This window comes from Aethina tumida, chromosome 1, assembly GCF_024364675.1.
Source record: "Aethina tumida isolate Nest 87 chromosome 1, icAetTumi1.1, whole genome shotgun sequence".
Classification (NCBI taxonomy): Eukaryota; Metazoa; Arthropoda; class Insecta; order Coleoptera; family Nitidulidae; genus Aethina; species Aethina tumida.
This window is the reverse complement of record NC_065435.1, coordinates 6,968,191-6,987,546: the sequence shown is the minus strand read 5'-3', so window position 1 is coordinate 6,987,546 and position 19,356 is coordinate 6,968,191. Positions and strand designations below refer to the sequence as shown.

The window sequence follows — 19,356 nt, the reverse complement described above, 5'->3', positions numbered from 1 at the left end:
TGATTCGGGTGTGTAAGATTGTGTTTGACAATAAAAATGGAAGCATCAAATTTTGTTTGTAATTTTTCCTGAATAACTATATATTGATTGATTAATATTATTATTTTCATAAAATAATTGGATTTAAAATACAATAATATTGTTGAACATGAAAAATAACGAGATACATTCAGAAATGATGTAAAAGTTTTCATTAATACAGTCACTTAGTCAACGATAAATTTGTACAAAATAAAACCAGTACAATTATAAAAATAAAAAAATAAATAAATATGTTTAATGTTACCACTCAAATGAATGAATTAAATAAATTTTTATTTCACATTGAAAAGTTATTTTTAACTTGCCCGTATCCAGATACGTCTGTTAACAAAAAATGGAAACTTCGTATCTACGTAATTATTTCTGAACAAAACCGGAGCGAATTTAATTTGCATACAGCCTTAGAAGTTCCCTTGAACTTTTTACGTGTGCTGTATCGAATAAATCTTTCACGTTATTCCGTATGATCTTATAAAGTGTATCAGGTGTACACCGGGAAAATCGAACTAGTATTTATTTTCTCTTCGCAGTCCTTGCTGTGACCCTGATAAATGTCTGAATTTATAAAGCCACCGTTGACTGGGTTGAATTTAATAATTCCGCTTACAGATCCTGAATTATTATTAAACTGAAATTGCAATTCCCAAGAAACTATAAATCACCGCTATAACATTTCTTTGTTGCGCCCCGTCGAGTTACTACGGCATTAAAATGTATCTGGCACGTTTATTTGGGTTGATTTTTGATGAACTTCGTTGGAGTTCAAGATACTCTATATATATAGTATATTGGATTCGATAAATACGTGTCAGTCCGACACATTTCTCTGTTTGCTGCCATCGAAATATTTTAAGAGTTCTCTCAAAAAGATGCCTTAAATCGATATGTCGCAACGAGAAATAGGTAAAACTTGCTGTTGAACGTCAGATTTCAAGTCAAACATTATATAAGACTTCTGGGACGTAAAAGCCATATCAGTAAACCCTTCAGGATTTCTAAGGCTGTTGTTGCAACAAAAATACTTTAACGTTATTACAAAAAAATTATGATTAAAGTGAGCAACACTAGTAGTAGCTTAACAAAGAAAAGAACTTTGTATGGTGGCATAATATATAATATAATTTAATATTCTATACGTTTTATATGTCTACTATGTAACTGGTCAATCTAATTTTATTCTTAAACCGTACAAAACAGGACAATGATAAAAATAAAAATAGCCATATAACAGAAATATGTGAACTATATGGGGGTTGGGGGAGAACTTCCCATTTAATATTCTAAACATTCTTTTGAACCTCTAATAAGACATGTGATTTTACATTGAAGTAGAACGTCTTTTGTGTTGACTAAAAAAGTAAGTAGTTGAATTACATACTTTTTATTTGATGTAATATGTATTATATGGACCAAAATTATAAAACAAGATATTATGCAAAATGTTAATATTCACAATAAATAAAAGTGTTATAACTAGAACACTTTAAAAAGTTTAAAAAGTCATTATTATGGACTACTGTGGCATATTTTAAATGTGTACCAGCCACTAGGGCTTTATTTCCTTTTAAAACTTAATTTAGAAAAGGAAAAAGTTGATAAACCTTCCACTATTATGTAAAATTGATTACAAATTGATTTTTTAAAATAAAATAACGCCTAAAAATGTGGCTTAAATAACTTTAGACAAGAACCTTAATGACTTAAGGACCTTAAAGATTTTCAGCCGGAAGAAACTTAGCAACAAGAAATGCACCCACGAAACAGATGACGGTAGAGGAGGCTTTAAACTCAACCCTTAATAACAAATCAATAACTTACTAAATTACCGACATAAATAACAAAAGTGAGCATAAAACAACACCTAAAGCTTCATTAATGTCTGGACCATATTTCAACTTCTGTAAGTCCCTATAAACATGAAACTTTTCTCCAGGTTTGCGTTTCCCAAAAGACAACAAAACTTGTTGTGTTGTGTTGTGTTGTGCATCATCACCCATTGATTTAGCCAGTTTGATTTTTCGTTCAGACAAGTTTACCCAACCAACTAGTGTATATAAGACTCCGTGAAACGTATTAATTCCTGATGTGATTATTCGACTTATAGCAGGAAATTAATTAAGACCTAAGATGTAGGAGATTTATGAACTTATTAAATATAGTTTACAACAGGTAGCGATGGCGTACGTGCCGTGAGACGTAGTATGGTAATAAAGGATCTGAATAATGTCTTTAGTCGACAGTTATAACGCACCTCCTTGCAAATTAAACGCACACCCACACACACCCCTTCACTCGACCCTAAATGGATTATAAGTCGGTAAGTCGTCTGTCATACGAATAGTCTAATCTCCCTAATAATTGTATTTTCCGTAAGTGCATAACCGACAACTATTTATGTTTATTTTATGGGATTAATTAAGCCAAGCACAGATTTGAAGAGACAAATAGACGTGGGTGACGTTCATCCAAGTTATGGAAATCGCACTTGCAACTGTAAGCCCTTAACATGTTTTACTTGTTAAGTGCAAAACAGGAAATTAAAATACTGAAACCACTCAATCCATCTTAGCACGTTACTAATTAATCCTGTGGCACACATTGCATTATCAAGAGGTATTGTTAACAGCATCCGGCGTAATCTAGGTACCGGAAGCACCAGTAATTGTATTGACCGATTAATCTTAAATCCGATCAGGATTCGAACAAAGTAGGTTTAATTTAAGCCGTTCATCCGTGTCAATTTCGTCCATCGAAATATAATCGATTGTCCCAGTTAAGTATCTGCGGCGAACAATCGCAAAAGAAACGACTTTTCGCTGATTCTTTATTAATAAAACATTTTATCGCGGAGCCAGAAGCGACGAAAACGGCGCCGAACCGCATTCATTCATGGCTGATGTGCCCCATTGTGTATGAAACAAGAATTCCATTGATGACGGCATTACATAATCCAGACTTGGCTACCCCGAACAAAATGTACGCCCGTTAAACGTTTAGTAATCATAAAGTAGCTGAAATATTCTTCTACTATATGAAAAAGTAAACGAGACATGAGAGTTTTCAATTAAATAAGACCGTACATCATTCGAGTCGGTTGAAAGGAATTGTAAACAGAGATGAAAGATTTTAAATGGGGCGGTGGTAGAGGGGTAGGTATTGAACGAACGACTAGCTGTTGCATTTTCATTCACAAAATTCTAGGGTTCCTTCAGTCGTGTTTGAAAGAGGTGGGAGAATTCAATATTAGGGCTTAAACTCACATCCTACCCTTTACTGAAACCCAAATTTTTATCTTGATTAATTAATTAACATTCATTTTTGTTGCATAAATAATGAATGTAATTATTTCAAGAATTTTTTCAGTTTATTCAGTTTAAATTACATAAAACTTTTCAACTTTACTTACTATACAATTTTATTCGTTTAAACTACATTTTATCGTAGAACACTTAAACTAAATCCCATTATATTTCATTAAAGGATAACAAAAAACAAAATTAAGTATAATATTATAATTTTGTTTGGTGCACTTAAAAGGAGTCAGACCGCCGAGGGAAATAATTCCCTTTGATCTGATTCAAGTTGGAAATATTTCCAGAAGAAGTTGAAAAATTTCTTGTAATACAATTATTAGTAAGCTCTTAGTATATTCCTTGTCTCTGTTTTACTTAGTAGCTTATTTTGTTCCGTAAACTTCATCAAAGGCCCTTTGAAAGTTTCAAACCTAATATCTACGTTATAATACCAGTTAAAGGCAAAGACAAACTTATTTAAGCGGTTAAATTAAATGTTATTAAAAAATAGTCGTATAAAATGTTCATTTAATATTTGTATTGTTAAATCTATTTTAATAATTTAAAAGTAAATATTAATTTTACTGCGATGGATAAACCTAAAATTAAATACGTAATTTAATTAAAATAATTAATTAAATCCTTTAAAAGGATAATCAAATAATAGTTGTATAAAATTTTCATTATAAAATAATTTTATATAAACTTTGTTTTCTTTAACAAATTTATTATTATTTAACCATACATTTAATTTTGGATTTAACTTTGTAACTTGGATAATTCATTACATATTATAAATATTTCAATTTAATTTAAGTATTTTTTGATGGTAAATAAATTTATGTTTTTATGTCTCATTATATTATTTATTTACTATTTATTATTATTAATTTTCTATTGTATATTATTTAGCAATCTACAATTAAATACTTTATTTATGATAAAATTACGTTCACTAAGTTTAAGATAACAATAAAATTAATTGTAGAAATAATAAAAAAATAATACTGATAATTAAATAATAAATATTAATTCACTAATTAATTACTTCTTTAGTATTCAATAGATGTATTTGTGTCTCATTTTATTATTATTTTTTAATGTTTAGTATTACTATTTTTAATTTTTCTTTTTTATATTATTTAATAATATATAATTAAATACTTTATTTAACTTAAAATTACGTTGATTGGGATTTACTAATTTTAAAGTAATAAAATTAATTTTATAAATTATTCATGTAAAATTTATAATTAACCAATACAGCATTTACTAATTAATTATTCTTCTAACATCCAAAATATGTTTTTAGGTATCATTTATTAATTTACTATGAACATTTATATATATTTTTTAATTTGTATATTATTTTACTATCTGTAATCAAATACTTCTTTTATATTAAAATTACGTTGATTAGGATATAGTAATTTTAAATAGCAAATATTGTTTTACTAATGACTCCTCTAGTATTTAACAGATGTATTTATTTCTCATTTCATTATTTTTTTTTACTGTTTGTTACTTTTTATTTTAATTTAATTTTGATATTATTTAACAATACTTTATTTAAGTTAAAATTAAGTTCACTAACTTTAAGGTAATAAAATTAATTTTAGAAATAATTAATTTAATATTTATAATTTAATAAGAAATATTGTTTTTACTAATTAATTATACTTTTAGTATCCATCCATATTCAATTTATTATTATATTTAATTTTCTTTATTATATTATTCAACAATATATAATTAAATACTTCATTTTTGTTAAAATTACATAGAATAGAATTCACTAATTTTAAAGTAATAAAATTAATTTCAGAAATAATTAAATTAAAATTTATAATTAAATAAAAAATATTGCGTTGACTAATTATGTCTCTAGTATCCAATAGAGGTACTAATATAAAACGGCGATCTTATGCCCGGGACATCTGTTGTTAAAATCAGACGTTAAGACGGAAATACAGAAAACTATGTCACGTGACCTTTTACCAACAAAAACTGCAAATACAGACAGAAAATAACCCTAAAATTTTCGCCAATTTCATAACCAGTGTTGGGCAAGTTATTTTCGAACTTGTATGTAACTCAACACCCAAACATGGCCTGCAGAATATTATTAAAGAACCCCCTAAGATTGGGCCAAAATGTATTGCGGGTAATGTTTTCTAATTATATAACGAAGTGCGTGTTTATTATTTTATATTTAAAATGTTAAATTTCAGGCTCAACATACGATGTCCGCATTTGAAATCCAACACAAAACCCCCTTGATCAAAAAATCCGTAAGTACGAATTACGACATGCGAGCGTGTTTTGTTTGATAATAATTTTTAGGAGCCAATCCCAGTTGCTTTGTATGGTGGCCGAAATGCTGTGACAATGTTACCAGGCGGTGGTATCGGCCCCGAACTGATGGGCTACGTGAAAGAGGTGTTCAAATACGCCGGAGCGCCCGTCGACTTCGAAGTCATCGACATCGACGACAGCGAAAACGATTTGGACTATGCCATCACATCGATTAAGAGGAATGGTGTAGCCATCAAAGGTAACATCGAAACCAAAAGTGAGAGTGCCGCTGTTATTTCCAGGAATGTGGCAATCAGGAACGAGCTCGATTTGTATGTTAATGTTTTGCACTGCAAGTCATATCCAGGTGTTACTGCCAGACAAAATGATATTGATGTTGTCGTTATTAGACAGAACACTGAGGGTGAATATGCCATGTTGGAGCATGAGGTAAGTACATGCTTTCATTTTTGAGCTGGTGTTGTTTTGTGTTTAAATTATTTTAAAGTTATAGAGGCAATTAGATTAAATGCAGACAAGGCACTAGGATTTTCGTTTATTTAAGTTGTTTTCTACAATGAATGAATGTCAAAATTATGTTTATTATGTTTAGTCTATACAAGATTTGGAAAAATATCATTAAAACTTTCCTCTTTCATGTAACGCTCAATTATCATTGATAATAATTTTTATCACCACAATTTAACATTACTAATTAATGGTCAGTTAATTTCCTTATTATGTAACTTAAGTTCATTTACACAAACAAAACTACTATTTTAGTCAGTATATTTGTTTACAAAACTTATGTTTTAATCAATATTTTAGGGAAAATAAATAAAATGATGGAATTTTAATAAAACTAATGTTTATAATATACATATACATTGTCTATATCTTATTAGATAATGCAATTTTTCAATTAACAATATTTATACCATTAAAAAAGCCTTAAGAGCTTGTTGAAACGTTTAAATGAGTTTAGAAATAAATGCATAATTAGTGAATTAACCATCAGCAGTCAAAAATAATAATAGAGCTTTTGTTGTTCTTTTAAAAAATTTTAGAGCGTAGACGGTGTTGTTGAGAGCATGAAAGTAGTGACAGAATCAAACTCCGATAGAGTAGCACGTTACGCGTTCGAATACGCCAAAAGGCATGGAAGAAAGAAGGTTACAACCATCCACAAAGCCAACATCATGTAAGACTTGTTAATCTTATCTGACACTTTATATATAATTAAATAATTATAGGAAACTCTCGGACGGCCTCTTCTTGGAAACGTCCAGAAAAATCGCCAAGGAATACCCAGAAATCCAACACAACGACATGATCATCGACAATTGTTGCATGCAACTGGTATCCAATCCCCACCAGTTTGATGTAATGATCATGACCAATTTGTATGGCAGCATTGTTTCTAACGTTGTCTGCGGTCTGATTGGAGGAGCTGGTCTTCTGTCTGGCAAAAATTACGGTGACCACGTAAGTACTGAAACCAAGTTCGTGGTTTTAGTTAAAATCTGATTTTTCAGTATGCCATCTTCGAACCCGGTACTAGGAACACAGGCACAGCCATCGCCGGAAAGAACATCGCCAACCCGGTGGCAATGTTGAACGCCTCCGTAGACATGCTATTGCATTTGGGCCATGTAGCTCACGCTGACTTGATCCAAAGGGCTATTCTGAAGACCATCTCTCAAGACCACATTCACACCCCAGGTAAATAAATTAATCAATTAGCCTTTTTGATTGGTTTAATTTTTGTTATTTTTGTTTTAGACTTGGGTGGTTCAGCCAAGAGCACCGACGTCGTTCATAAAATTATTGATCACATTATGCAAGACGATATAAGGCCATGGTAATAGAAATAGATCGTTGCTTACTCGGCTTTATTTTACTACTAATCAGACTTACGAATTTTCATTTAAACTAATTGAATGTGTCGTTCTTTAATGTATTGTTTTATGTAGGTGATGGAACTAACAAACACTAAAAGCAATCTGTACGTTCTGCACAGCATCATTGTGTAACAAAACTTATCCTTCATTACTTAATTCATTCCTCTTATTATTTATTTTTTGTTTACAGAGCACCAGTTCTTCTCTATTAATGTACAATTTTATGGACATAAATCAACAATAAAGTATTTGTAAATCCTGTAATATATTAAGACTTCAAATGTGAGACAATTATTTAAATAAAAAAATGTTTCTTGTTTTATAAATGTGCCTTATTTTGTCAATCATAAAATATTAAATTAATTATAAGACCAGGTAAATAAAATTAAATCCTTCCATGTAATTTATTACTGTAACATTTTTGTTTTAGATTTGGATGGTTCAGCTAAGACTACTAAGGTTAATAAAATATACAACACAAAAGATTTATTAATTTTAAACGAACTAATCTACGAGCTTTTTACATATTAATTAAATAAATTGGATGCCAGTACCAACAATGTTATGTTGTGTCTACTATGCAATGATTCAATATAATTTTATTCTTTAAAAAATTGAATACTTTTTTATTTTTCAGTGGACAAAATTATAAAAACTTTTTACTTTATGATCTTTCATTGCTCTCGGTGAATTTACATAGATTATCTACTAGCTGCCTTTATAATTATGTAATCATTGTTCAAAGTGAAACTGTAAAAAAAATTAAAATTCAGTCTTTACAACTAAATAAATCAGCCTTATAGAAAGCATGGGGGATCACTTTATAACCCAATTCAACATTAAATTTTTACAAATTTGAAGAAACTCATCACAGCAATTTAAAAAGCTTGAGGGAATATAGACTTGTAAAAATGGTCAGTCTATACCACGGAGAAGGGCCAAAATTATAAATAAATAAAGCTATTATACAAAGTGTTTATGTTATATTAAATAACAGATTTAATCATTAAAAGTCCCTTTAAAAATTAATGTTGCTATATTTATGTATTTTATAGAATAAGAATATAGTAGTGTTTATAATACTGTACAAAAAACAATAGTAAATTAATATTATTATCATTAATTATTTTTTCCTTTGGATTCAATATTGATGTTCATTAAATTATCAACCATATTATGTATGACATAAGCTCAAATTAATAGAAGTAGATTATTTGCAAATTGGATTTATTTGTATTCAGACTTATGAACAGTAATTGAATCAAATAAAATAAGAGGTTTTAGTCTATTATTTAAAGAATGGAAGGAAACTAACGTAACAGACTTACATATATTCCTTCTTTTATTTAACTTCTTTAATGTCTTTTATTCAACAAAATAATCACCATTATAATCAACAACTATTTCTCGTTCTACAAGCAATTTCACACCACTAGCAAAAACTTGTGGGTTTTCGGAATTGAAAGAAAAAACAACCTCAATTTAGATTATTTCTCAGAATTACCATTTATTGAGGCAAAACTACCCATTTAACATCTGATCCTACATTGTAGTGAAGAACACCTTTTCTACTGACTAAAGAAGCTAGATAGTAGATAATTACACTGACTACTTGTAAATAAAATTAAATTTACTAAATTAATAATATAAATTAAGTTTAAATCGTCGATTCATTTGTAATATTTGTTTTACATGTCTTACTGATGTACATATGAACATGTTAGTAGACTCTAGTTGTGTTCTATTAATCAGATTTAAGAATCAAACATATTCAAAATAATTAAACACTAATTAAATATAAAAATTTATTGCCTTAGTCTCCTTAACCAAATAGCATAATAAAAAACAAGGGAATGTCTCATAAATAAACTTTGGTGGAGCTCAAATAAATACATAAAATAATTTGCTAAAAATCAAGCCTTAACCATTAAAATAATTCGTTATTTACACATGGAATGTCATAACAAGAATGTGATTAATTTAAAACTTTGGATTGGTCCATTTGTACGAGCCGGTGTACGTGAAGTTGTTGTTCAACAGCAGTTCATCGGCTTCTTTGGGTCCCCTGCTTCCGTACACGTACGGAATCGGTTTGATTCTCTCCTTCTCGATTTTGTGCAGGAGCGGCGTGAAGATCCTCCACGCCTCGCTCAGTTCGTCCGACCGAACGAAGTGCATCTGCGAGCCGCAGAAAACGTCCAGCACCAGGCGTTCGTAGGCGTCGGGCAGTTTCACGTTCTAAAACACAAGATTTACATTAAAATAATGTTATAACAACTCTGGGAAAGTACTTACGGCGTATCTGTGTCCGTAGGTCAGATCAAGTTCAGTTTCTTCCATGTCAAACGCCATTCCGGGAGTTTTGACCATCATTTTTACGTAGAGGGCCTCTCCGGGCTGCACCCTGATCACCAATTCGTTTCTTTTGGGCTTACCGTCGAAAATGTCGCCAGCCACGTCTTTGTATTGCACTCGCACCTCGGCCTTTCTGTCGTTTAATGCTGTGGGAATATATTTAATATGTTAAAACGTGTTAATTAAGAAGTATTTTGGTCTAGGAGTTCAACTGTCTTAAGAGTCTTAGTCTGGGAGGTTTCTCCAGTTATTTTCAAGCTAATGTTTAAAGAATTGAAGACTTTTAATGTCTCCAATCATTTATTCTTCAATCAGTAGCTGGAAAAGGCTCAAGATTCAATCAAAATGTTGTAACTGGGAAGTGTTTTTATTTAGAATTTCTGTTGACTTAAGAGTTTTAGCTGCAACGCATCTCCAGTCATTTTCACGCTAACGGTTGATGAATTTATTACTTTTATTGTGTCTCCACTTATTTATTCTTCAATCATTAGCTGGAAACTGGCTCAGAATTCAACCCTAGTAAGAGTGTTGTAACTGATAAGTGATTTTTGACTTCCACAGTCCTAAAAGTTTTAGTTTACGACGTTATCTCCAGTCATTTTTAATCTAATAGTAACTGTTATATAAGCTTGTATTTATTTACATATTGAATTGTAATTAAAAAAAAAATCGATATGTTGTTATCATAAAATTAATTAAGATAATATTTTCAATTATTAATCCAGAAATTACAAGAAACTATCTTGAAAATTATAAAGTGTAAATGTAAAATAATCTTATCAATAACTGATATTTTTATCCTTGACATCCTCAATTCAATGCCGTATGTAAACTAGTGGTTTTTGGATGGATTTCAATTAAAATCAACGTGGAACGACGTTACGAAACATGTCGGTTTTATCTACTTAACTTCCTCAGCGTTTATCATAATTAAATGTTTTAAAATTAATTAAAAAAATCACAACAATCTAACATCCACTAAACATTTATGTCGTGCACATTCATGCTATTATATAACATGCAGATAATCTGGAAAATTTACCAATTCGCCGGACACCATTAACTCGATATTGTCAATATTGATAAAAAAGATCATAACGTTCCCGAGTGATATATATTGTTTAATATAAATGATTATTCATACTGACCTTTCCCGCACTTAAGTATGAAAGGAACGCCGTCCCATCTCTCGTTGTTTATGTGCAAAACGGCGAGAGCATAGGTCGGCGTGACAGAACCTTCAGGAACTGTCTTGTCATCCAAGTATCCCAGCTTCGCGTCGCCTTCGCCGTTCGGATCGCCCACGTACTGTCCCAAAACGACGTCGTTCAGCTCCAGGGGTCTCACGTTTTTCAAAACTTTCACCTGTTGGGTTGTTTTATTTTTAGCGATTATCCCCAAAATATAATATGTTAATTGATAGTACCTTTTCGTTCCTAATGTCGTCGGGGTGACACGTAGCCGGCTTCTCCATGGCAACAAGGGTCAGAATTTGCAACAAATGATTCTGCATAATGTCTCTAATGATGCCGAACTCGTCGAAGTAGCCGCCCCTGCCCTGGGTGCCGAACGGTTCCTTGAAACTGATTTGAATGGATGCGATGTTGTCCCTGTTCCAAGTCGGGTTGAAAATCCTGTTGCCGAACCTTAACGTCATCAGATTTTGTACCATTTCCTTGCCCAAATAGTGGTCGATTCTATAGATTTGTTGTTCGGTGAACAGCGAGGCCAAATGGTCGGACAAAGTCTTGGAGGTGTCGCTGTCCTTTCCGAAAGGTTTTTCAATGATGATCCTCGTCCAACCCCTGAAATTAACCAGTGAGTACAAATAATTAGGGGGCAGTGGAAAGGACTTACTTTGGGGCCATGCAGGCGTTCCTGATGTGCACCGTCACCTCTTCGAACACCGAAGGAGGCAACGCCAAGTAGAAGATTCTATTGGCGGTGGGTCCTTTTTCGAAGGCTGAAATTTCCTGGTTCAGTTTCTCGAAGTCCGTGCGGCTGTTGTAACCACCAGCCACGTAGTGGTTCAAAGCCCAGAACTCCTGGTACTTGTCTTCCTCACCCGCTCGTACCTATTACATACAAACTTTAGAATCAAAATTTTTGGGGATGGTTTGAGACTTACCTTCATGTAGGGTTCGCATTTTTCTCTGATTTCGTTTATGGACGTTTTGCTTCTGGCGTACCCGTAGAATATGGTGTTCTGGGGGAGGAGATTGTCCCTGAACAGCCACCACAAAGTCGGGTAAATTTTTTTCCGTGCCAAATCGCCCTGCAACAAAAAGTTTTGTAATAACCAAGTTTCTCTTTGGATTATTTTGTTAATTGTAACAAGTAATGTTAATTTTATAAGTGAAGCATTTAATTTTATGTTGTTCTTACAATTTTTATGGTAATTTTCTAGTCTAAATGTTTTGTAGAAAGTAAAATATAAGTTTAAAAGACTTATATTAAATATGTAGTTGGAAGTTTAAATTAATTTGTATTATATGGAGTGATAATTCATTTTTTAAAAAAATGACAAAACGTTTATGTGATTTTTTGACTTTTTTCTATTAATTAAATTAATTTTTTTTTAATTTATTAAATATTTAGTATATTTAAAATTATTTAAAAAGTAAATAATTAAAAGATGATTTATTAAATACGTAATTTAAAATAAAGAAAAAAATATTAATTTTAGTTTTTACTCTATTATTTGAACTAATTTATTAACTTCAAGAATTGATAATTTATTATATAATTTAAAACATTAAATTTTTAACGTTTTTCTTTAATATATAACAAAATGTTTAAAAATTTGTATTTATTACAAATTTCATGACATGAATTTACAAAGAAATTGAATAAAATAGATAAAAAAAATATAAAATGAATTAATCTACTTTTTAATATTATTTTTTAACGTTAAATAATTATTTAATAAATAAATAATTTGTTAAATACTTGATTTATTTAAAATTATTTAAAAAATAAATTAATTAATAATTAAAATAATGATTTTTTATATTAAATACGTATTTTAAAATAGAATAAAAAATAAATATTATTTAATTAATTTACTAACTTAAATTGGTAATTATAAAACTGAACAAAATAAAAAATATTAGTATTTAGTGTAGTTGTAAATAATTAAAGACAATAAAGTTAATTAAAATAATAATTTGAAATATAATACAAATTGAATATTATTACTACTTTTTTAACTAATTTATTAACTATAAGAATTGATAAACATATAAATAATAATAAATTATATAATATTAAAGTGAAATTTTTAATGTTTATGTTTTTTAATATATAACGTATTGTTACATGTATTTTTAACAAATTAAAAATTTATAATTGCGAATATATTAAAAGAAACAATTGACATCATATATTAAATACGTCATTTCAAATTAGGTACAAATTAAATAGCATGACTAGTTTTAAAATTAATTACTAGATATGATAAATTAAAATATCAGAACATCAATTTTTTATGCTTATAATTTTTTTAATATGGGATTAAATATTATATTGTAAAATTTCTCGCTAAAATCTTTAAAAAAATATTTAAATATATTTATATAATATTAATTAAAACACAGAATGATTATTAAAATATTGTGGATAAAATATTAATTAATAGAAATTGGAACTTTAGAATTATATAAAAAAATTGTAGATAACTGAAACTGAACCACGAAATTCAAACGTGAATTTTGAAAACTTCCAAGGTCAACTGAAACTAATAAATTCATTTTCATGGAAAAACAAAGCTTCAATAAACGTGACTTAAGTCAAATATAAATTTTAAAGACACCTTTAATAAAATCAGATTTCTTGGGGGAATTACAAAAAAATTAGGGAGGAAAACAGTCAAAACAAAGAATACTCACAGAAGCACCCAGTGTCACAAATACATGGGGGTACTGTCCATCCCAGTGGGTCCCATCGTGGTCCATTTCCTTCGATTTCAGCGATTTTCTGTACAGCGCGAGGCATAGTTCCGTGTTTTTCGACTCTGCAAAACGTACATAAACAAAAAACTGCTTAAATCACGTAGAATAAACCGATGACACTTTACCTTCTGCCTCGCAAAACGTCTGATCGTACCTCCTCGACATTTTCGTACGGATTCGCGTGGTCTTAATTTAAGGAATGTCTGAGTAAAAGTAAAAGAACTGACTAATACGAGTGCATTATTCGGTAAACGAGAGATTAGATGACTTTCATACTATTTCAATAACATGCGTTTCAAGGTTAACCTACTTAAAATTATAAATTTTCCCGCCGAAAATGGCAGCAACAAGTGGCGGACGGTAATAAAATTACTGAAATGACTTAATCCAAGTTTTACTTTTAAAGATCTCACACTGTGTGGACACACTGTATACATTAGTGTGTGAGTAATCAATTAACAACTTGATGTGACGTTAATTTATTAAAATGCACGTTAACATGAAAATTAAATCTGAATATATCTGGTATAATATTACAATAATTGGAATGATAATGCTTAAATTATAAAATATGCATACACACTTGATTTTTTAATAAGTTTTTTATTGTTTTTTATGTTTATAAACATTAAAAATTAATTACTTTATATATTTAACCTTTACTTTTATTAAAATAATTATTTTATGATTAAATTGTTTTAATAAAATGTGGACAATCTAAATCATGTCAATTTTTTATTTATTTCTTATATATAAAAATAAAGTTTATAAACAAATTAGAGTGAATTTATAAAGGTGCCAAGGTGATCACTTCTCTTTTAATCTTTTATGTTCTCAAACATTCAAAATTATTTTTTTCTTATATTTGAATTTATTGTATTATTTATTTTATGATGAAGAAAATGTGGCCAATTTTTAATTTATATATTACATATAAAATAAATTTTATAAATGAATTAGATTAATATGGTTAAATCATTTGTTCAAATATTAATAATTAATTTTATTTTTATATAAACATTTTTTTTATAATATTTACTTTATATTGAAAATAATTTAATATAAAGTGCACAAACTACAAAACGTGTCAGTTTTTTATTAATTCTTGACATAAAAATGAATATCATAAACTAATTAGAATAATAATAATTAATTAATTTTATTTCTAAATAAATTTAATCTTTGTTTTCATTGTAATATTTATTTTATAAAGAAATTAATTTAATAAAATGTGAACAAACTACAAAACATTTTTGATTAATTTTTTATATACAAAAATGAATATCATAAACTAATTAGAATAATAATAGTTAATTTATAAAATATTTATATACATTTTATTCTCTGGCACTGTGATTTTTTTTTTTAAATTTTTATATTTTAAACTACAAAATAATCCACTTTTTGATTAATTTTGTATATATAAAAATGAATATCATAAACTAATTAGAATAATAATGGTTAAATTATAAAATATTCATACAAATTTTGTTCCATGATAAGGTGATCATTTTTTATTAGTCTCTTATCTTTTCAAAAATTAAAAAATAATTAATTTTAATTTTATATAACTTTAATTTTTGTTTTCATTGTAATATTTATTTTATGATGAAATTAATTCAATAGAATGTGAACTACAAAACATGTCAATTTTTGATTATTTTTTTATATATAAAAATGAATATTATAAACTAATTAGAATAATAATTACAAAATATTCATACAAATTTTGTTTCCTGGTTTAGTCTTTTATCTTTTCACAAATTAAAAAATAATTAATTTTATTTTTATATAAATATAATCTTTGTTATCATTGTAATATTTATTCTATGATGAAATTAATTTAACAAAATGTGAACAAACTTCAATCAATTTTTGATTAATTCTTTATATACAAAAATGAATATCATAAACTAATTAGAATAATAATAGTTAATTTATAAAATATTCATATGACAAAACGTGTCAATTTATAATTAATTTTTGATAAAAAATGATTATTATAAACAAATTAAAATGGTAATGGTTAAATTATAAAATATGCATATTCATATTCAATGGCAAAATTAATCATTTTTTAAATTTTTACTTATTTTATTAATTACTTAATATGTATCTACTTTATGAGGAAATTAATTCAATAAATTTAAACAAATTTCAACCACAAAACTGTAAAATTTTAACTTATTTTTATACATAAAAATTAGTATTATAAACAAAATAAATTAACACTTAATAATTTTTTTAATGTTTTAACGGAAAGACCGGAAAATTTGTATTATTTAGAGGTCACCTGTATGAAACATCAATTAAAGTGTTTGATTTCTGGAATTTTTACTAAAAATTCCTGAAACGGAATATTCTACAATAAAATTTCGAAATTTTTAATTTAAATTACCTTGACTTTGAATGTATTTATTTAAAATAAATATTATTTAATTCAAAGTGCAAACTTTTGTTTTCCGTAAAACATTTATATTTACTTCGTAAATAGGAGAATAAATACATAAATCTAAATTTCTAAATATAGTTTATTGTCCCCACATGACGTAGTTAAAATGAAATTCGTCATGACTAAACAAAAATTTACAATAAAGTGATTGATTTAGTAAGGGAACAATCTAAACGCAACGTAAAAAATTGCACTCGTAAATTAAGATAACAATTCACGTCGGTCTTTACGAAAAGTTGCACAACAACCCGACCTCGACACCAAAACTGTAACGCACAAAAGTCCGCGTCTAGTTTCTCGGCTTTTCGAAATTGCCGCGCTTTCGGCACTTCCCCATCACGTGTTCCGGTACGGGCTGTTTTATTCAAAAATACAAAAGTTGCGTTTGTGTTTCGATGTCTCGTTGGGCCCCGGCACCAAATCAACTCGTCGCCGGGTTGTGTGGGTAATTTTAAACGTGAAAACTTTTCCACGGACGGTCGAGGAGGCCGAAAAGACGGAATGAAACGCACAAAACGAAAAAAAAAACAAATACTCACTTGGTCCTGTCATGTTGCAAAATAAAAATAAATAAATAAATAAAAACGAAAACAAATCACTGATCAACTTATACTGGCGGGTACGGCGGTCGTGTCCGTATTTTTTAACCAGTCATACCGGCACTAACTTGAAAAAAAATACAGGTAAATTCACAGGTAAAACCGTGAAACTGGTTGATGCGACACGGACGTGTTGTTATAAGCGAGTAGTGCCGTGCAGTAGAAGGAGACACCTAACGCGGAGCATTTCCCTTTGCGGCGCACAATTTAATCATGTTTTCAAGATACAGCGTTTGATTGGTTTTTCGACGTGCTGACTAGCGATTTTGGCCGGCCAATGTGAATTAGTAGATTTTCCTTTGAAAAACATTCAATTAAGATAATCAAGTACTACTTGAGAGGTGGCTAGGTTACATGCACATGTACCGCTACAATCGTACGATTTTACGAACTGGGGGGACCTAAACAAGATTCTAATTGTAAACGTTCGGATGTGACTGACGAATACATTTTTCATGCACGGGTATCCAGTTACAGGTGACGAAATCTGTAATAGGAATGTGCTTGTTGCACATTAGTGGAAAATAATTATTTAGTTTTGTTTTTTCAAAAATTCGTTGCCACAGTGAGAAGACGTACAAATGTTTCTTCCAGTGTAACACATAAGGAAGTATAATACACATGTACAAAATTTCATCATAAAAAAGAAAGTTACTTGAGTGGAATATTGAATAATAAATTATAATTATTAAAAGATATTTCAGATTACTAAATTAACATTACGTATTTGCAATTGAATTTAAATTTAAGTGTTACAACATTTTTTCTAATTTAAGATAATTTATTAAACTAAGTCAAATTTTGGTCCATTGATGATTTACTACTTATTTTGAATATATTTTATAAGAAATCAATTTTCACAATTTATTCATTTATTTTCGATAGTTTTATTAATATTCAAATATCCTAATTCATACTTTCAAATAATTCTCTCTTCATCGAATACTCAAATTGAATTTTGAATTTATTGAACATTATAATGTCGAAATTAATAAATTTCTTATTTGGAATATATTTTATATTAAAATTAATTATCACAATTTATTCATTTACTTTCGATAATTTTATTAATATTCAAATATTATATTATTAAACTAAGAATGGAAAAAGTCAAATTTTGGTCCATTGGTGATTTTCATCAAAATTAAACAAATTGTCCTAATTAATTATAATTATTAGTATATTTTCTAATGTCCAGTTGAATATTTATACAGAAGTGGCTATAATTATAGCAACTATAAAATATATTAATAGTTATAACATTAAATATTTATTCTGTTATGTATTTTTTTTATTTTTCAATGAATCAATGATCTTTAATAAAATCCCTTTCAAAATTAAAATTGTTATATTTATGTCCACCTTAATTTACAAAAATATATGTATCACTTTATAGAATAAGAATATAGTATTTTTTTTATAATACAATAGTAAATTAATATTATTTTAAATAAAAGATTAAAATATTTAAAGTTGCTATAATAATGTCCACTACTGTACATTTAATTATTTATTTAACATTTTATTAAAATAATTATCTATAATTATAATTAATTTTTTTTTTCTTTATTTAGAATAAATTTAGAAAATAAATTAATCATGCCTCATAACGTATTTATTTAACTTACTTTTTAATTTTGTGTGTTTATTCAAATATTCCAATTAAATTCTGATCCATCATAATATTTATTGTATTGTGATAATACGTCAAACGTGTAATATTATTTCCAGATTAGAATATACTACGTATTAAAATTAATTATCACTGTTTATTCATATTATTATTGTTAGTTCTATTTCTATGCAAATGTCAGAATCGGACATTCTTTTTTCCAATTTAGAATATTCAAATATTCTAATTGAATTTTTATCTCTAATATTTGAAAAAATACTAATCTTAATATGATTTATATTTAATAAGTTACATATTTTATATTTATATATTTATAAATAAATATGAATTTTAAAATTATCACAATTCTCTTATTTATTTCCATTAATTTTATTTATATCACTTGAAGTGGATTCTGTGCCTTAATATTTATTACACAATGTTGAAATCAATAAATAACTATTTATTTTCGTATAATTAATTTTATTTATTTATATTTTAATTATTCACTACTTATTTATTTATATTTTTATTTAAATTAGTAAGTTACTTATGTACATTACATATATATTACAATTATTAATTATCAGTATTTATTCATTTATTTTCGTTAGTTCTATTTATATTCAAATGTCTAATATGTATTTATATTTTTGAATAATTCATTTCTCTCAATTTAGAATATCCAAATTAAAGTCTTAATAATTATTGAATATTGAAATTAATAAATTATCACAATTTATTCATTTACTTCAATATTCAAATATCCTAATTCATATTTTTAAATAATTCTCTCTTCATCTAATTTAGAATATTCAAATACTCAAATTGGAATTTGAGTCATAATATTTATTGAA

General features: G+C 27.9%; 2 protein-coding genes across 4 annotated transcripts; one reads left to right on the top strand and one right to left on the bottom strand.

The window, feature by feature from the left end:
- The first annotated feature begins 5,340 nt into the window (after positions 1 to 5,340).
- On the top strand, positions 5,341 to 7,857 carry LOC109608364 (isocitrate dehydrogenase [NAD] subunit gamma, mitochondrial-like). 2 transcript variants are annotated; one of them, XM_049961237.1, is made up of 8 exons: positions 5,341 to 5,499; positions 5,567 to 5,626; positions 5,679 to 6,080; positions 6,698 to 6,831; positions 6,884 to 7,115; positions 7,166 to 7,352; positions 7,413 to 7,491; positions 7,722 to 7,857. In XM_049961237.1, coding segments are annotated over exons 1-8 (1,152 nt in total). In that variant the 5' UTR covers positions 5,341 to 5,442; the 3' UTR covers positions 7,723 to 7,857. The 2 variants fall into 2 exon arrangements, with proteins under 2 accessions (XP_049817194.1, XP_019880348.2); XM_020024789.2 differs by lacking the exon at positions 7,722 to 7,857 and having other exon boundaries at positions 7,413 to 7,495.
- A 1,465-nt stretch (positions 7,858 to 9,322) lies between these two features.
- On the bottom strand, positions 9,323 to 17,152 carry LOC109608363 (glucose-6-phosphate 1-dehydrogenase). 2 transcript variants are annotated; one of them, XM_020024788.2, is made up of 8 exons: positions 16,828 to 17,152; positions 13,774 to 13,898; positions 12,015 to 12,161; positions 11,744 to 11,961; positions 11,313 to 11,691; positions 11,035 to 11,251; positions 9,827 to 10,032; positions 9,323 to 9,769 (listed from the first exon to the last, which is right to left on the bottom strand). In XM_020024788.2, exons 1-8 carry the CDS (start codon positions 16,838 to 16,840, stop codon positions 9,512 to 9,514), a joined length of 1,563 nt encoding a protein of 520 aa, XP_019880347.1. In that variant the 5' UTR covers positions 16,841 to 17,152; the 3' UTR covers positions 9,323 to 9,511. The 2 variants fall into 2 exon arrangements, with proteins under 2 accessions (XP_019880347.1, XP_019880346.1); XM_020024787.2 differs by lacking the exon at positions 16,828 to 17,152 and adding an exon at positions 13,962 to 14,183.
- Between the last annotated feature and the right edge of the window lie 2,204 nt (positions 17,153 to 19,356).